This window comes from Leptodactylus fuscus, chromosome 3 (genome assembly GCF_031893055.1).
Source record: "Leptodactylus fuscus isolate aLepFus1 chromosome 3, aLepFus1.hap2, whole genome shotgun sequence".
Taxonomy (NCBI): Eukaryota; Metazoa; Chordata; class Amphibia; order Anura; family Leptodactylidae; genus Leptodactylus; species Leptodactylus fuscus.
In genome coordinates this window covers 206,279,250-206,298,600 of record NC_134267.1, presented here as the reverse complement: position 1 = coordinate 206,298,600, position 19,351 = coordinate 206,279,250, and the positions used below count along the sequence as shown (strand labels likewise).

The following is a 19,351-nucleotide window of genomic DNA, read 5'->3' as shown; positions in this document are numbered from 1 at the left end:
GCATTTTCCCCCCATAGACTATAATAGGGTTCGATATTCAATTCGAGTAGTCGAATATTGAGGGGCTACTCGAAACGAATATCGAACCTCGAACATTTTACTGTTCGCTCATCTCTATTAAGGACTTATCCTAAAGAGTCCAATACCTGTATCAGACCAGTTCATTGGTTAGCATAGCCACTATACAAATGTATGGCGCTGTGCTTGATAAGAACTAAAGATCCTGCGGCCTCTTCAAACATCGGATGGATGTCGGACTGTTGCCTATCTGATTAATTAATTGATGACCTGTCCGAGGGATCAATGAACAGAGAATGTCTTGAGACAACCCCTTTAAATGAGAATGCATTAATTCAACACACAGCGCCCCCTATTGTATACATGTAGTATTACATCTTATTACGTGCTAGATTTACTCTTCACAATTGAGACAGTAAACAAACTAAATAAACAGGACACTAACAAAATATGATTTTTTTTCAACTAAATATTTATAAGAATTTGCATTGTCCATGATATTTATAACACACTGATGAAATATACAGTATGTAATATTAGCTTATCAAAATACATAAATACGTGGACCATCTGTATGATTCCATCATAAATACATTTGGTAAGACCATAAAATTTATTAACAGAATATTACATTAAAGCTGCTGACAGCAGACCGAAGAGCTTATATTCCTATGTAAAGAAAATTCTAAAATGTGATATGCATGCTATCAGGCTATATACAACAAAACCCTCCAGCATTAGCCCTGCTTCATTGTATATATATATATATATATATATATATATATATATATATATATATATATATATACATACAGCTCCTAAGACAACCTGAAATATATTTCTTTAAAGTGCTATTTCATGATCCTTTTCCAAAGAAGAAATAGGAAAATGTGCTTTAGGTTATTTGATGGCGAACATTTAGATGGGAAATAAAGTGAATGTTTATACATTGGGGTCATAGAGACAGACGGGGAAAATAGTTTGTTTTATTCAGAAAGGGTTTTTTTTTTTTTTATCCCAAGTTATTTGTGCATGAAATCTCCATCCCATAGGAAAATAATGTGTCTTCGCAGTCGTTTTTTCACGTGTTGTAAATGTATTTTCTCGTAATACTTTGGCTGTTTATAAACGTGGGGTCCATAGATGCAACCTTGGCAGCGATGAAGGAGTGAATACAATGTAAGACACCAGTCAAATCCTGAAATTCCAGCTCCTGAAAGAAAAATAAAAATTAAATTAAATAAATAATAAATATAAAATATAATAAATAAATAAATCCAATATAAAAAAATAAATAAAAAAATCTTGATAGTCTGCACATCGCAAACACTAACTGTCCATAAATACACACATATAGCATAAGCAACTCCCAACAGAATATCAAGTTTTTTCTAAAAGCTAGCCATTTTGCGCCATTTATCTTAAGTCGCGAGGAAAGCTAAGAAAGAAAACATCTGGGAAACGAAAACTAATTATTATTTTTTTTTTTTTAATAAAAAAGTGAAAAGAACCAAGGGTATTGAATAACATAACATAAGATAAGATAATCCTTTAATAGTCCCACAGTGGGGAAATTTCAGCATGTTACAGCACCATAGTAATACAGATACAGGATAATACACAGTAATATAATACAGACGTAGACACACATAAGCTGAGAAGAGAAGATATAATAGGAGTCCATAGCAGCTAAGGAACAGAAGAAAGAAAGAAGGAAGACTTCATAGTCATAATCATTAGTTCTCTGTGCGGAGTGATCTTCGCTTGGTCTGATGTAGATTATACAGCCTGGTCGCGGTTGGAAGGAAGGACCTGCGATAGCGCTCCTTCTCACACTTGGGGTGACGCAGACGGTCACTTACAGTGCTGCCAAGTCCCATCAAGGTCTCATACATGGGGTGGGATTTGTTCTCCCGCATGGAGGTCACCACGGACAGTAAATATGGCTGCAGCGGCAAAGGTGCTGCTCTGCACTTATTAACAATGGACATGAAAGTAGTACAGTGTCCAGCTAATGTTACGTAACTCTCTGTTCTCTATAACAGTATATCTCAACCTTTTCAAGTGAGAAATGTTCCAAACTGAGAACCCCCAAAGTAGCCATCACTTTTAAAAGTTAATAAAATAAGGTTTCATTGGGAGCCTCAATAGAATTAATAGTTATGTAATGGCCTCCTCAGTGCACCTACATGTAGTATAGTAGTGTATGGTCTCCATGCTTTGTGGAATGTCTCCATCAGTGCTCCATAGTACCCTCAAATGTAATATAATGACCCCCAAAGTGCCCTACATGTAATATAATGGCACCTCACTGCACTTCCACATGTAATATAATGACCCTCCACAGCTCTATCACATATAATGTAATGGCTCTCCACAATGCCCCTGCATCTAATATAAAAGCCCTGTATGGCCCTCAACATGTAATATAATGGTCCTCCACAGTGCCCCCATATACAATATAATAGAAAAATGGCAAGGAAAAGTGGCACTACTGCCTGGACAACAGACAAAATACACAAGACCTTGGATAGTAGGATGGGCTTTATGATATTTTTGGTGGTGCTCTACAGTATAATAAGTAAATGTGCAGTTCATAAGAGAAAAATGAAAAAAACTGGGCACTCACCACATAAAGCTTTTCAGTAAAAACGATCCAAACTTTATTTTAGACTTCCATGTAAAAAATCGGAAGGAGGCACACCTGAAAGGAACGAGCGACAAATGTTTCGTGCAAATAGCACTTCCTAAAGCTCAATCACGTTCCTTTCAGGTGTGCCTCCTCCCGATTTTTTACATGGAAGTCTAAAATAAAGTTTGGATCGTTTTTACTGAAAAGCTTTATGTGGTGAGTGCCCAGTTTTTTCATTTTTCTCTTATGAACTGTATAATATAATAGCTCTCCATAGTACCTCCACATGTAAGATAATGACCCCCTACAGTGCCCACACATGTAAGATATTGGCGCCCCACTGCACCTCCGCATGTAATATAATGGCCCTCTACAGCTCTCCCACATCTAATATAAACACCCTCCACAATGCCCTCATATATAATAGCCCTCCACATGTAAGATAATGCCCCCTTATGTAAGATCATGGGCCCCCTTACAGTGCCCCCATGCTCCAGCAGAATGCATTACTTACCACACTGTTTCATGCTTTTTCTCTGACATGATCACTCTGCACCTAAAGCAGAGAGTAAGCGCGGGACAGAGTGGTGAGTAGCTTATCACTAACTAGTCAGGGCACCGGTAATAATAATGAGCTCCTCTATTAGTACTGATGGAAATGTTCATTAAACTTGTAAAGTGTCCACAGCAGTGCACAGGCATTCATGCTTTGAGGGGAGGGGAAGGGGGGGGGGTTGCATATTACTGTGGCAAATAATTTCATGGATAACAGGGCGTACTCCTAGGGCTACATGCAGCACAGGTTTAGAACCTCTGTTCTTTAGTATGCACTGTATTCTGGACCGAATACAAGAGGAAGAAACTAACAGACCCAATGTTCTTTTCTGGAGTTCTTTTCTAATTTCAGTCATTTGTATATCATTATGCACTGAGGTTCCAAGATTGCAATAATTATAACATTCCAGTATTCCATTTCTGTTGCATTTCCGAGTACAGTATATGCAGATCTTGAATAGTATTTATTTTAAGGTGCAGTTTATCTCATTATGTCAGTGTACTTGTATGTAACTGTTCCCTAATGGCATTGTATCCATTGAAATTAATCTCAAACGTCAAATATATTTTTAGGCATGTCCCGGTACGATACGGTCACCTGGTTTCTTTGCTCAACACAATCCCCAGAGTTTGTGACTTAGTTATACAATAAAAATATCCTGCTGTGTACAGTCACAGACTCCAGTGTGGCAGGATCGCACAATACTCACAACTCTAGCAAATCGGATTTAAAGATAAATTGGCTTCTTACATGTACAACAGTAAAACACAATGTAGTAATATTTATCATTATTTATTGTAGATTTATGTCTTATTTAGTATTTTTTTTTTAAATTACATTCCCATAATATTTACTTAACTGACCTGATGAGAATGTGCATAGGGATGTCTGAGCTTCTATACTGTATATACATACATAGTTACATAGTAGATGAGGTTGGATGGAGACATCAGTCCATCAATTCCAACCTATAACCCTACAGTTCCCTACAGTGTTGATCCAGAGGAAGGAAAAAAACCTGTGAGGCTTTGCCAAATGCCCCATTTTAGGGGGAAAAATTCCTTCCCGACGATAAGGAAACATCCAAGAGCACACAGTTGCTGTTTCCTTGTGCCAAATGAACCTTGCAACTAGTTGTCTCCCAAGTTTTGCTCCCTCTCCCCTCTCACAGAACACATAGAGAACCTGTAACTGGACCTCCCTCCTCCACATCTACTTTTTACTGGAGACTGAAGATGAGAACAAGGAAGACGACCATAGAAGTTGAGGAACAAAGTACTTTCCAATGATAAGATTCTTTACATAAAGTCTCATTTACTAACACTTACATATGTGTCCTGCCTTACCCGTCCACTTAGTTGGATTTGCCATATCATAGGTTAAAGTGGTTGGTCAGGAACTTTTCTTATCGGCTTTCCTAATGATAGTCCCTAAATATCTGACAACCAGCCTTTGCACAGATCAGCTGGAATAAGCCCAGGCATTGGCACGTGCTGGACCGAACAAAGGTGTTGGACAATGGAGCCCTGGGGACAGGTGAGTATAATTGTTTTTATGTTTCCCCTTTATTCAGCCTCCTCCAACGTCTCCAAAATTTCTGGACATCCCCTTTAACAGAACATTCAAATGATTTGTTTTCTATGACTGGGTTTACACTACCATAGTTAATGTCCGTTGCTGTCTTCCATCATAGGATGACAGCAACGTGCATTAAACTGTTACAGAGATGGACTGATTCTATATTTGTTCCCATTGACACTAATGTAAACAACATGGCGGACGCTACTTCCATGATGCTTCTTTACTTTTGTAATAGAAGATAAAGTCGTGCAAGCAGGAATTCTGTGATAAGGAATCTTCTATGATAAGAATGTTATTATACCACAGAAAGTCAAGTTAACTCTGCTACATCTGTAGTTATCATATCATGCTCTACCCTGCCATGAACAAGCTTTTATAGCATAGGATGACATATCAGGAATTCATTTCTGTCACCTCAATAATACTGGTCAGTTGGTCAAGTGGTTGCTCGATGAAGTAACTCTTGTATTATTAAGATACAGTATAGCCTTCCTTACCTCTTGGCTGGACATGTCTTAATATGTGTGTCATAAGGTGAGGCATGCTGTTATGGTCTGATATGACAACATGAAACACTTTCCATCTTCTATGTCTCCCTGTATGGTCACCCATTGGTTGTATTTCAGGTGTTTTGTTATCATGTTGCGATATTGTATCGAATTCTTTTTATGATCAATTGTAGCCTTTAACTGTATCGGGGCTATGTAAGGGTGAACATGTATGTATACCCATATAATACAGTCATAAGGGCTCTCGAAAAGAGGAACAGGCTTGGCAAAGAGAATAAAAGTAACTAAACTATGCAAAGAAGAGAAAAATTTGCAATGGGTACATGGGTGGTGTATTATGTGGAGGCTTCAAACAAGGTTATATGAAGACGACACTAGTGAATTTTTCTCTTCGCCGCAAGTGACTGAAAGTTGGGACATTGTAGTCACATTTCACCTGCTGGTGCTTTTGTTCTTTGTTCTTTTGTTAATATGCAGCGACTAAGCTATGAGTGTGCAGTTACCGTGGAGCCGTCACACAATGGGCCTGGCGGGCTGACATTTGTTTTATGTTTTAATTTCCCATACAGATATGTATTTGGCGTCTACGTGTGTATATTTGACGATTGTATTGTTAGATTATTTATAATACGTATAGATGCAGCAGAGCTGACCTGAACTTCTGCAATTGGATAAATTGTTGCAGCGTGATATCATAAAAGACAACAAAAAAACTATTTTTTGTACGACTTTTTATTGGTTTTTGTTGTCTTTTGTGATATCATATCATGTGGCAGCTGTTTAACCAATCTCAGAAATTTGGGTTAACTCAGCTACATCTATATATCTCTTTACATAGTGACATTGGTATCTTGAGTGTCATCGTGTGTATAGAGTTGAGCCTTGTTCACATTGCATGGGGACCCCCCGAATGGACTACTGAACGCATTGGCAAGTGGTGTGCAGTGAAAGCACCCGGACCCCATAGACCATATCGGGGTTCGTGTAGTTTCCGCACAATCTCCACATGGAACATGCGGACAGAAAAGTAGTTCACAATGTACTTTCCTATCCGCATGACTCGTGCGGAGACCGTGCGAGAACCACATGGACCCCTTTATAGTCTATGGGGTCCATGTGCTTTCACTGCACACCGCTTGCCAATATGTTCGGTAGTCCAATCGTGGGGGTTCCCATGCCGACTCCCAAAACAGATTACCAAAAGCAGATGTGAATGAGGCCTTACTAGGATTACTTCTAGAAATAAAACAGTTAATAAAAGTAAAAAGTGCACAAAGTGGCTAATGGTATATAAAGGATAAAAGCCTAATCTATTACAACTGATATAAGTGCTTTGTAATGGGCCACATATGACAAGTATATAGAGGGAAAGAAAGAATTAGATGTCACACCGCTATTAGGAATGTGAAATATTCTTAATTCAATTTGAGAGCATTTTCCTCAATTAGCCTATTAAATGAGAAATTTATTAAACTAATTTGGCTTTGTTTCCAATAATAACTTTTGCTAAGTCATCTAGAAATCATAGTCATCTAGGTCTAATTTCATACTGAGTCTGGTAACATTTGTCTTATGTTTTTGGCCCTGGATCTGTACTCCTTCTTCTATGTTTGGGGTCTTTAAACTGGGTTATTGCATTGTACACAAAGCATACGGCTAATACAGAGGTTTTCAATCTCAGTGAGTTAAAGTACTTACAACATGCTATACACCTGCCCACACGTAACCTCAGATCCTCCAATGATCTCCTACTCCGCTCTGCTCTCATCCACTCCTCAAACAACCATCTAAGATTTCTCCCGTGCATCCCCCATACTCTGGAACTCCTTACCACGACACATAAGACTGACCCCCACAATCACAGGCTTCAAGAAGGTCCTGAAGACTCAACTATTCAGGAAGGCCTACAACCTCCAATAACACTATCACCGCACCACCATCTGTACAGTCTCCCCCTCTCCTTCTGTCTCTACCCCCCTTCCCTCATAGATTGTAAGCCTTCGCGGGCAGGGCCCTCTGCCCCACTGTGCCAGTCGGTCACTGTTAGTATTATATCTGTTTGTACATTTTGTGTACTATATGTAAACCCCCAAATGTAAAGCACCATGGAATTGATATAATAATGTACAGCACCATGGAATTGATATAATAATGTACAGCACCATGGAATTAATATAATAATGTACAACACAATGGAATTAATGGTGCTATATAAATAATAATAATAATAATAATAATAATAATAATAATAATAATAATAATCATCGACACCCAGCTGAAGTGCTTGATATCGGAGATTACAGGCACTTATTCTCTTGATATAATTCCCTCTTGATACCACCAGTAAGACTTTGGCATATTAGCAACTACTCTTTGATTCTCCCCACCATGGAGTTATAATATCCACTGACTAACAATACCTATCAATATGGTGGACCTATTACAGACCTATCAAAGGTGGACTATGACATATCTGGTTATTAAACTGAACTCCTGTGCTCTTTAAGGTGCAGAGAGATTCATCCAGACACACAAAAAAACCCATAACAAGGCTGAGTCTCCACATTGCAGTAACACACCTTTTTTTTGTTGCAGATTTTGTTGCTATTTTTTGACCCAAAGCCAGGAGTGGATTATGTAGAAGGTAGAAGTATAGGCACTTTATATATATATATATATATATATATATATATATATATATATATATATGTGGCTGTTTACGTGAAAAGGGCCCAGATCGTCGATACTAATTATAGAGAAAATAGTCCAAAACATATTTGGGTAAAAAAATCACAATTTTGTTTTATGCAAAAATTTTATTTAAAAATATGTCAATTGTGCTTTCAATAAAAAATTTTTTGCTGTTTCGGACAATGTTACACCATAACCGTTACAATGATACCAATGATATATATATATACTCACCGGCCACTTTATTAGGTACACCTGTCCAACTGCTCGTTAACACTTAATTTCTAATCAGCCAATCACATGGCGGCAACTCAGTGCATTTAGGCATGTAGACATGGTCAAGACAATCTCCTGCAGTTCAAACCGAGCATCAGTATGGGGAAGAAAGGTGATTTGAGTGCCTTTGAACGTGGCATGGTTGTTGGTGCCAGAAGGGCTGGTCTGAGTATTTCAGAAACTGCTGATCTACTGGGATTTTCACGCACAACCATCTCTAGGGTTTACAGAGAATGGTCCGAAAAAGAAAAAACATCCAGTGAGCGGCAGTTCTGTTGGGCGGAAATGCGTTGTTGATGCCAGAGGTCAGAGGAAAATGGCCAGACTGGTTCGAGCTGATAGAAAGGCAACAGTGACTCAAATAGCCACCCGTTACAACCAAGGTAGCCAGAAGAGCATCTCTGAACGCACAGTACGTCGAACTTTGAGGCAGATGGGCTACAGCAGCAGAAGACCACACCGGGTGCCACTCCTTTCAGCTAAGAACAGGAAACTGAGGCTACAATTTGCACAAGCTCATCGAAATTGGACAATTGAAGATTGGAAAAACATTGCCTGGTCTGATGAGTCTCGATTTCTGCTGCGACATTGGGATGGTAGGGTCAGAATTTGGCGTCAACAACATGAAAGCATGGATCCATCCTGCCTTGTATCAACGGTTCAGGCTGGTGGTGGTGGTGTCATGGTGTGGGGAATATTTTCTTGGCACTCTTTGGGCCCCTTGGTACCAATTGAGCATCGTTGCAACGCCAAAGCCTACCTGAGTATTGTTGCTGACCATGTCCATCCCTTTATGACCACAATGTACCCAACATCTGATGGCTACTTTCAGCAGGATAATGCGCCATGTCATAAAGCTGGAATCATCACAGTCACCAGATCTCAATCCAATAGAGCATCTTTGGGATGTGGCGGAACGGGAGATTCGCATCATGGATGTGCAACCGACAAATCTGCGGCAACTGTGTGATGCCATCATGTCAATATGGACCAAAATCTCTGAGGAATGCTTCCAGCACCTTGTTGAATCTATGCCACGAACAATTGAGGCAGTTCTGAAGGCAAAAGGGGGTCCAACCCATTACTAGCATGGTGTACCTAATAAAGTATCCCACTCCTCTAATATCCATTTTTGGCTTTGGCTCAAAAAACTGTTACAAAATCTGCAACAAAAAAAGCTGCGTTTCCGCAAAGTGGGGCCTTAGCCTTAGAAACATTTTTCACAGTGAAGTTCTAGTTTTCAAGCAGTTATAGGATCCTTGGCACTCTGTCCCAACTACATAATAAATGTGCCCAACTGTTCCCACTAGCAGCTCTGATGAACTTGACTGTACTCTTAGTAGAAGTGATGGAGCCTGCCTCTGTAGGTGAAGGTGCCATGATCCATAAGCAGCCATAAACCCTGTTTTCCTGTGCAGGGTTTTGCTAACTTCATTCAAATAAGTACAGAATACCTATACGAATTTAGACGGCCACTCAGACAGATTGTACAATATATTAATATAACTATTAATATATACGATTCTGTGTGCAGAATCTCCAGTGTACTCTATGAAATGCAGTTTCACACTACTCTCTGTCTCTTGCTTTTAAGAGTGGATTGGGATAAACCTATTACATGAGCTGGGCAGGAAAGAGAGACTGATATTGAATTTGTGACATACACTGAAACTCAGAACAGTTTCCTTCTAGGCAATAGCATCCAAAGTCCAATGTACAAATCCTTCTTCATCATCATCATCATCATCATCATGATCTAAGATGATGCTCATCGTATCCATATCCTGCTTTCACAACACTTGACAGATAGCTCTTTCATGCGTATAAGCAACCTGTAACGCAAAGTCCTCCAATAATTTGTAGTGTGTCAGGTGCGACCTATTGTGTATTCTTCACGTAGCGCTACAGTCTTTGAAGTACCATCCATCCTGTTGATGCAGAATGTTATTGAATTAATGGTAGCGCTTGGCGTATTATCCCTCTTGAGGCATGACATTGCCTTCTCTAAATAAAGTAAAATTAATCAGACCTTAATTCTATTATACAAAAATGCAAATGAAGTGCTCCGCTAAGCCCGGCCATATATCGCCTTATACAGGAATCAATGTGAAATAAAGCACGCCACTTTGCTCCTTGCTATTACGTGCCCTTCATATAACAAGTCAGAGAACTATATTTTATTAAACATTTTAAGTTTGAAGTGCAAATGGAAAATTCATGATTAAATTAAAGTTAAACATTTATGTACTACTCCCAGCCAGTCTAATCCGGGCGCTCATGTCGCTTTCATTTTGATTGTGCCGAAATTTTAATTATAAATTTTGTAACATTTACAACATCTGATCCTTATTACCATCTCTGTCATATTCTCCGCTTTGATTATGCGACTGAATTCATCGCCGTATTACTTACCTTCATTTCAATTTGTTTTGTGTCACAATTTTGAAATAGAAGCTTCACTCGAGTTTTACCGTCATCTGAAGAGCCTTTCAATTGGGAGAACTTAAACCTCCAGATTATGTTCTAAGAGAGAAAAGATGGAAGACATTCCCATCAATATGAGACAATTAACATGTGCATGTCTTAGGACTATGATTATGACTTTACAATCCACTTTTGTTTCTTTTTTGTTGCAGTTTTTTATGTGATTTTCTTGAAACCAAAGCTGAGTGACAATAGAAGGAAAATATAAAGGAAGCTAATATACAGTACTTATATCTAGAGATGAGCGAACAGTAAAATGTTCGATATTCGATATTCGTTTCGAGTAGCCCCTCAATATTCGACTACTCGAATTGAATATCGAATCCTATTATACTCTATAGGGGAAAAATGCTCGTTTCAGGGGTAGGCAACATTCGATCAAATTATACTTACCAAGTCCACGAGTGATGGTTGGGCTGGATGCAACGAGAAGTCTTCTCCGTGCAGCGACCCCGCGGCATCTTCCAGCTCTGAATTCACTCTGCCAGGCATCGGGCCTGGGCAGAGCCGACTGCACATGCCCGCACTACAAGAAAATGGCTGCTTACAGTCAAAGTCATGCATGCGCAGTCGGCTCTTCCCAGGTCCGATGCCTGGCAGAGTGAATGAAGAGCCGGAAGACGCCGCGGGGACGCTGCGCGGCGAAGACTTCTAAAGGTAGGAGAAGAACCAACGTTGATTGGCCGACTGTATAGCATTCGGCCAATCAACGCTGGTTCTGCATCAAATTTTTCTATTCGAATAGTGAGTAGTATTCGATTGAGTTTGAGTATTTCGAATACCATAGTATTTGATCGAATACCTACTCGCTCAAGACAGATCGAAGTTGATCCTAGAAAGATTCTCTAAGGTTATCCACTTCAAAACATCAGCACTGACTTTTGGATTAATGATCGTCTTTCTAAATATATCCTTACAAAGTGTAAAGAAGATGTTGTCAAAAATACATTTTACAGTGTGTATGGATTATCATAGTCATACCAGCCCTGATACAAAGTGTAAAAAAGAAGCTGGAGATGGAACCAGACATGAAAGGACGAGTTTAAACTTGCGCCCGGTCTCCGCTTTGCTGGTTTCCGTCTTCTGCCCAAGAAACTGGACAGGAAACGGAAATTGGCAAACAGTTTTCAAACCCATTCACTTGAGTAGGTTTGCAAAGTGTCCGCCCATGAGCATCTTCCGCCTCTCCACGGCAAAATCATTTTTTTTAACCGTACACAAAGTCGGAGACTAGGCGCAGGTGTGAATCCACCCAAAGGTGCAAAGTAATATGTAGTGTCTCCCACTGTTGTAGATCTGGCCCATATAGGAGATTGACTGTGATAACTAGCTGATTACATTATTTAAGGTATTGTCTTAATATTTCAAAGACATCAGGGCTGAGTTATCATGGCTTGTGTACCAGAAAACTCGCACACAAATTTTTAGTACAAAATTTTAGTGCAAGTTTTGCGCCTTGCATGTCCCTTTGCCCAATGGAGGCATGGAAGGTATTGGAATTTCTCCTCATTTATGCCAGTTTTCTGCCATAAATAATATCAGAAATTTATTTCAGTTGCCGTAGATTTCTTTAAGGTGCACAGACCCCAAGGGTCTATCTAAATAAATAAAGTCATAAACTCTGGCGACACAGGGAATAACAAGACCAGGATGACAAGCAATGATCTTACTAAATCTAATCTAATCCCACTAATGATAATCTTCTCTAATAACCCGTTAGTATTGGGAGTGAAACCACTCCTAGGCATCCATGTCCCATGAAGAGGAAACATTACTTGCCGACCAATCCAATGACTGGCCACTCGAGTAATTTACCAGAGTAGGAGCCACTTTTACAGAGTGGGTTTCCATTCTGTGCATTGTGAGGGGTCCTAAGCAGGGGATTCTCTTCTATTCTTCTATGGCCTAGAACATTTGGACAAGGTTCTAGAGCAGGGGTAGGGAATAGAGATGAGCGAACACTGTTCGGACCAGCCGATCCGAACAGCACGATGCTCCCATAGAAATGAATGTAAGCACCTGGCACGTACGCTTTGCCGGCGGCCGGTCGCTTAACCCTCTGCATGCCGGCCGCTTCCATTCATTTCTATGGGAGCGTGCTGCTCGGAAAGGCTGTTCCGAACAGTGTTTGCTCATCTCTAGTAGGGAACCTTGGCTCTCCAGCTTTTGTAAAAATTCAATTCCCAGCATGCATACTTGCTCTTTTGTTCTTGGAACTCCGTTGGAAGTGAAAGGAGCACGCTGGGAGTTGTAGTTCCCTAGCCCTGCTGTAGAGCATTTGGACAAGGTTCTTGACATTGGACAACCACATTAATGGGGATTACCAAGACCTACATATTTATCACCTATCCTCTGGATAGCTCATCGATATATGATCATGGGGAAGGGCTACGGCCACTTCCCTGTGTCGAAGACATCATGTACATCATTCAGATGGTACAACAGCAGCTCAATCCTATTCAAGCAAATGAGGTTGATCTGTAATATGCAGCCCCTACCCAATGTATGACCCTACCCAATGTATGACACTTTGTCTGTATTAAGTGAAGAGGCTGCCGTGCTTATCTGAGTGATGTAGTTTCTTCAATGAACTAGTCTGCGGGGGTCCCGGTTGTCAGACCCCCACCAATCACATATTGATGACCGATGCTAAAAATAGTTCATTAAGGGAGTTGTCCAGGAATTGTACAAATCCCAGAGGAGGCTGGGGTAGGTGTAGCATAAAATAGAAATCCTACTCAGGCGTGCACCATGGGGTCCGTTGGGACTATTGCATCATAGTAACTGGTGAGGCCAATCAACGGACTCAGTGGTGGCTGCTAAGGACCTGGTGACATCACTCATATGTATCACCAGGTCCTTTCCTGTGATCACTGACACTACTGATTGGCCTCAGCGATCACACATGGCGCAGGACTTGGCACACGCCAAAACAAACAGCGAGGATGGACAGATGATTAGTGTTATCAGTAAGATGACAGAGATTTATATCCACCCACATATTTACTTCATTCCTCTATTTTTCCCATTCACTTCACTATTCAGTACGAGGTGGGGGAATGATTAAGATGAAATTCCTCCTGACAATATTTGGTGGTGTCTGCATTTATGGCACATCTGTATTTTGATGTCACTTATTTAGCCTCCAGTATCACATTAGTTTATCTTTTAATAGTGGAGCGATTCGGCTCCATTTCCCTGCAGCCCGCGGCTCTTTTCTTCAGGCTTAGCATTTTGTCTCTAATCTTTTCCTGTTACTTATAGTTTGAGTCATAAGCTGATTTTCTCTGAGATTTGCACATTTTGTGAATCACTTGACTGCTTTTTAACCATCTTAGAAATCTACTTTGCTTTTGTTCTTGGAATGAAATCATCTGCGATAAATTAATAATTACACCAAATATAATAAATGAATAGAATGCAATAAATTGTAGTGTCAGTACATTTGGCTATACATTCATCAATGCCTATTACAGCTATTGTTTCACTGCTATATAGAGATTGATCTTAAAGGGAAAGTTTTTATCTTGACCTTTTTCACAGCAGGATGTAAATTAATGTTATTAATAATTTTAGGCATTGGTGACGTTGACGGTGACTATTTGCAATTATTGATCAGAATATGTGAACTCGGTCAATATAGTTATATATAGGATTTGGTTGTGGGGGGACAAATCATGGAAAAAAAAATATTTAATTTAAAGGGGCAGAAGTTAAGTAACTTACAGTGTTGGCTAAAAGTATTGGCACCCTTGCAATTCTGTCAGATAATACTCATTTTCTTCCAGAAAATGATTGCAAGCACAAACTCTTTGGTATTATTATCTTCATTTAATTTGTCTTCAATGGAAAACCACAAAAAGAATTGTCAAAAAGCCAAATTGGATATAATTCCACACCAAACATAAAAAAGGGGGTGGAAAAAAGTATTGTCACTGTTTGAAAAATCATGTGATGCCTCTCTAATTTGTGTAATTAACAGCACCTGTTACTTACCTGAGGCACCTAACAGGTGGTGGCAATAACTAAATCACACTTGCAGCCAGTTGAAATGGATTAAAGTTGACTCAACCTCTGTCCTGTGTCCTTGTGTGTACCACATTGAGCATGGAGTAAAGAAAGAAGACCAAAGAACTGTCTGAGGCCTTGAAAAGCAAAATTGTGAGGAAGCATGAACAATCTCAAGGCTACAAGTCCATCTCCAAAGACCTGAATGTTCCTGTGTCTACCATGCGCCATGTCATCAAGAAGTTTAAAGCCCATGGCACTGTGGCTAACCTCCCTAGATGTGGATGGAAAATAAAAATTGACAAGAGATTTCAACGCAAGATTGTGTGGATGGTGGATAAAGAACCTCGACTAACATCCAAACAAGTACAAGCTGCCCTGCAGTCCGAGAGTACAGCAGTGTCAATCTGTACTATCCGTCGGCGTCTGAATGAAAAGGGACTGTATGGTAGGAAACCCAGGAAGACCCCACTTCTTATCCAGAGACATAAAAAAGCCAGGCTAGAGTTTGCCAAAACTTACCTGAAAAAGCCAAAAACGTTTTGGAAGAATGTTCTCTGCTCAGATGAGACAAAAGTAGAGCTTTTTGATAAAAGGCATCAACATAGACTTTACAGGAAAAAAAGAGGCCTTCAAAGAAAAGAACACGGTCCCTACAGTCAGACATGGCGGAGGTTCCCTGATGTTTTGGGTTTGCTTTGCTGCCTCTGGCACTGGACTGCTTGACCATGTGCTTGGCATTATGAAGTCTGAAGACTACCAACACATTGTGCAGCATAATGTAGGGCCCAGTGTGAGAAAGCTGGGTCTCCCTCAGAGGTCATGGGTCTTCCAGCAGGACAATGACCCAAAACACACTTCAAAAAGCACTAGAAAATGGTTTGAGAGATAGCCCTGGAGACTTCTAAAGTGGCCAGCAATGAGTCCAGACCTGAATCCCATAGAACACCTGTGGAGAGATCTCTTGATGGCAGTTTGGAGAAGGCCCCCTTCACATCTCAGGGACCTGGAGCAGTTTGCCAAAGAAGAATGGTCTAAAATTCCAGCAGAGCCTTGTAAGAAACTCATTGATGGTTACCGGAAGCGGTTGTTCACAGTTATTTTGTCTAAAGGTTGTGCTACCAAGTATTAGGCTGAGGGGGCCAATACTTTTGTCCAGACCATTTTTGGAGTTTTGTGTAAAATGATCAATGATTTGACTTTTTTTTCATTCTCTTTTGTGTTTTTTCATTGCAAGCAAAATAAATGAAGATATTAATGCCAAAGAGTTTGTGATTGCAATCATTTTCTGGAAGAACAAGAGTATTATCTGACAGAATTGCAGGGGTGCCAATACTTTTGGCCAACACTGTATCACTTGGGGAAGACAGTAGCTACAGAGAAATAAGAGGTCAGAGAAGAGAAATGGGGTGTGGGTGGATGACTTCAGGTTTAACAAGGGAAGATCAAATGACTTCAGGAATTCAGGTGGGCTTACCAAAGCACGTTGTAAGCAACCCTCATGATAGTGGACAGCCACTCAGAAGGACTAAGAAAAGTCTCATAGGCAGAATAACAAGCCCAGCTACAAAGAGGTGTTCATTTTGTAGAGAGAGATTAGAAAGATAGGGAGCATCTTACAGTCATAAATAGCAAGACTACATAAGATAATCCTTTAATAGTCCCACCTTGGGGAAATTTCAGCGTGTTACAGCAGCATAGTAATACAGATACAGGATAATACAGAGTAATATGTTACAGACGTAGACACAGATAAGCTGAGAAGAGAAGATATACTAGGAGTCCATGGCAGCTAAGGAAAAACAGAAGAGAAAGAGGAAGACCTCATGGTCATCCTCATAATCATTAGTTCTCTGTGTGGAGAGCTCTTCGTTTGGTCTGATGTAGATTATACAGCCTGGTCGCGGTTGGAAGGAAGGACCTGCGATAGCGCTCCTTCTCACACTTGGGGTGAAGCAGACGGTCGCTTACAGTGCTGCCAAGTCCCATCAGGGTCCCATACATGGGGTGGGATTTGTTCCCCCGCATGGAGGTCACCACAGACAGTATCCTTCTGTCACCCACCACCTGTACTGGGTCCAAGGGGCTCCCCAGGACAGAGCCGGCCCTCCTGATCAGCCTGTCAAGTCTATTTCTGTCCCTGGTTGATATACTGCTTCCCCAGCAGGCCACACCGAAAAAGATGGCTGAGGCAACCACAGAGTTGAAGAAGGCCCTAAGAAGTGTCCCCTGGACTCCGAAGGCCCTCAGCCTCCTGAGCAGGTAGAGTCTGCTGTGGCCCTTTCTGTGCAGCGCCTCCAGGTGATCAGCCCAGTCTAGTTTATTATTGAGGAGCACGCCCAGGTACTTATAGGTCCTGACTATCTCAATACATGTTCCTTGGATCTCCACCGGGGTCGGAGCACCTCTCCGTTTACTAAAGTCCACCACCATCTCCTTGGTCTTCCCAGCATTAATCCTGAGCTGGTTCTGCTGGCACCATTCAACAAAATCCCGGTTTAAGTCTCTGTATTCCCTATCATCGCCATCAGTGATAAGGCCGACTATAGCAGAGTCATCGGAGTACTTCTGTAAGTAACAGCTGGATGAGTTGTGCCTGAAGTCAGCAGTGTACAGTGTGAAGAGGAATGGGGCAAGAACTGTACCTTGAGGTGCCCCCGTACTACAGATCACAGTGTCAGACACACAGTCCTGGGCTCTCACATACTGAGGGCGGTTTGTCAGGTAGTCTAGGATCCAGTTGGACAGGTGATGGTCCACACCACCAAGGTTCAGCTTCTCCCTCAGTAGCCCTGGCTGAATGGTGTTGAACGCACTGGAGAAATCAAAGAACATTATTCTCACAGTGTTCCCGGGTTTCTCCAGGTGAGAGAGAGCTCTGTGAAGAAGGTGGATGATGGCGTCATCTACCCCAATGCCTGGCCGGTAGGCAAACTGGAGGGGGTCCAGAGCGGAGCTCACTAGGGGGCGTAGGTGTGTCAGGACCAGTCTCTCTAGGACCTTCATTAGGTGTGATGTCAGTGCTACAGGTCGGTAGTCATTGTAGCCCATCGGGTTGGGTTTCTTTGGGACTGGTACCACGCAAGATGTTTTCCACAGTTGAGGTACCACCCCCAGCTTCAGGCTCATATTGTACATGTGCGTTATAATACCACACAGCTGGTCACTGCACATTTTAAGAACTCTTGCGCTTATACCATCAGGTCCCCCCGCTTTGTTCGCTCTAATATTCTTCATTTCCTTACACACCTGAGACTCCTGCAGGATCAGATAGTCAGATTGCAGTTGACCGCAGGTCGGTGGGGGTTGGGTCTTGGTGTGTGAGGGGAGGGCGGTTAGCTGACATGCTGGTGGAGGGAGCATTTGCTTGGAGTCGAATCTGTTGAAGAATAGATTAAGCTCGTTAAGCCACTTCCTGTCCCCTACTGTTCGGTGCCTTGTCTTTTCCTTGTGTCCTGAAATTGCCTTAAGGCTGTCCCACACCTCAGAGATTCTACCCTCCCCCATCTGTAGCTCCATCTTCCGTCTGTAGTTGGCTTTCCCTTCCCTGATCAATTGTCTCAGCTGTTTCTGAACCGCCCCCAGGCCATCTTTGTCCCCAGACCTAAAAATTCTCTTTTTTTGCTTGAGGAGAGTTTTAATCTCAGAGTTAATCCATGGTTTGTTATTGGAGAAACACCTCACCTTCCTAGTTGGTACCGTGCTGTCCACACAGAAATTAATGTAGTCCGTTATGCAATGTGTGAGTCCCTCAATGTCCTCTGGAAATGAGTCTTGAAACACTTCCCATAAAGTTATATCAAAGCAGTCCCTTAGAGACTCGACACTTCCCTCTGACCAAATTTTCACGGTACGGGTAACCGCCGGTTCTCTGCGCACCAGTGGAATGTATGTGGGTCGCAGATGTACCAGGTTGTGATCTGATCTGCCTAGGGGTGGTAGGGCAGATGAGTTATATGCATCCCTTACATTGGCAAAGAGCAAGTCCAGCGTCTTGTTGTCTCTTGTATGGCAGGTTACATACTGTGTGAAGCCTGGTAGAGTGGATGCTGAGACATGGTTGAAGTCTCCAGACACTAGGAGCAGGGCATGGGGGTGAGATGATTGCAGCTCACTCACAACAGCATGGAGGACTTCACAGGCAGCGTCAGCTTTAGCAGAGGGGGGGACATAGGCAGCTAGTACAATAACATGTGATAGTTCCCTTGGCAGGTAAAAAGGTCTCATGCCCACGGCTAGCAGTTCAATATCCTTTCCACACAATTGTTTCTTAACCACAATATGTCCTGGATTACACCATCTCTCATTGACAAATATTGCAATTCCTCCGCCTATTCGCTTACCGCTCTCCAGTGTTCTGTCCGCCCGAAGAAGTTTGAAGCCCTCCACGGAGGCAAGTATGTCCGGAGTGATTTCAGTAAGCCAAGTCTCTGTAAACAGCATCATACTGCACTCACGAAACTCCTGTTGATGTCTGGTCAGTGCTGTCAGTTCATCCATCTTATTCACAATTGATCTCACATTCCCCATAATGATGGACGGGATCACATGCTTTTTGCGTTTTCTTCCTTCGCGTCTCAGTATGCCGGCTCGTTT

At 41.5% G+C, this 19,351-nt stretch overlaps 1 protein-coding gene across 1 annotated transcript in view; it reads right to left on the bottom strand.

The window, feature by feature from the left end:
* Positions 1-830: 830 nt before the first annotated feature.
* SNTG2 (syntrophin gamma 2) overlaps positions 831-19,351 on the bottom strand; it is a 410,686-nt gene continuing 392,165 nt past the window's right edge. The window contains exons 16-17 of the mRNA XM_075269112.1: positions 10,676-10,786; positions 831-1,231 (exon numbers count right to left, since the gene is read on the bottom strand). Of these exons, the coding sequence (XP_075125213.1) occupies positions 1,100-1,231; positions 10,676-10,786 (243 nt within the window). The 3' untranslated portion in view covers positions 831-1,099. The remainder of the gene's footprint in view (positions 1,232-10,675; positions 10,787-19,351) is intronic.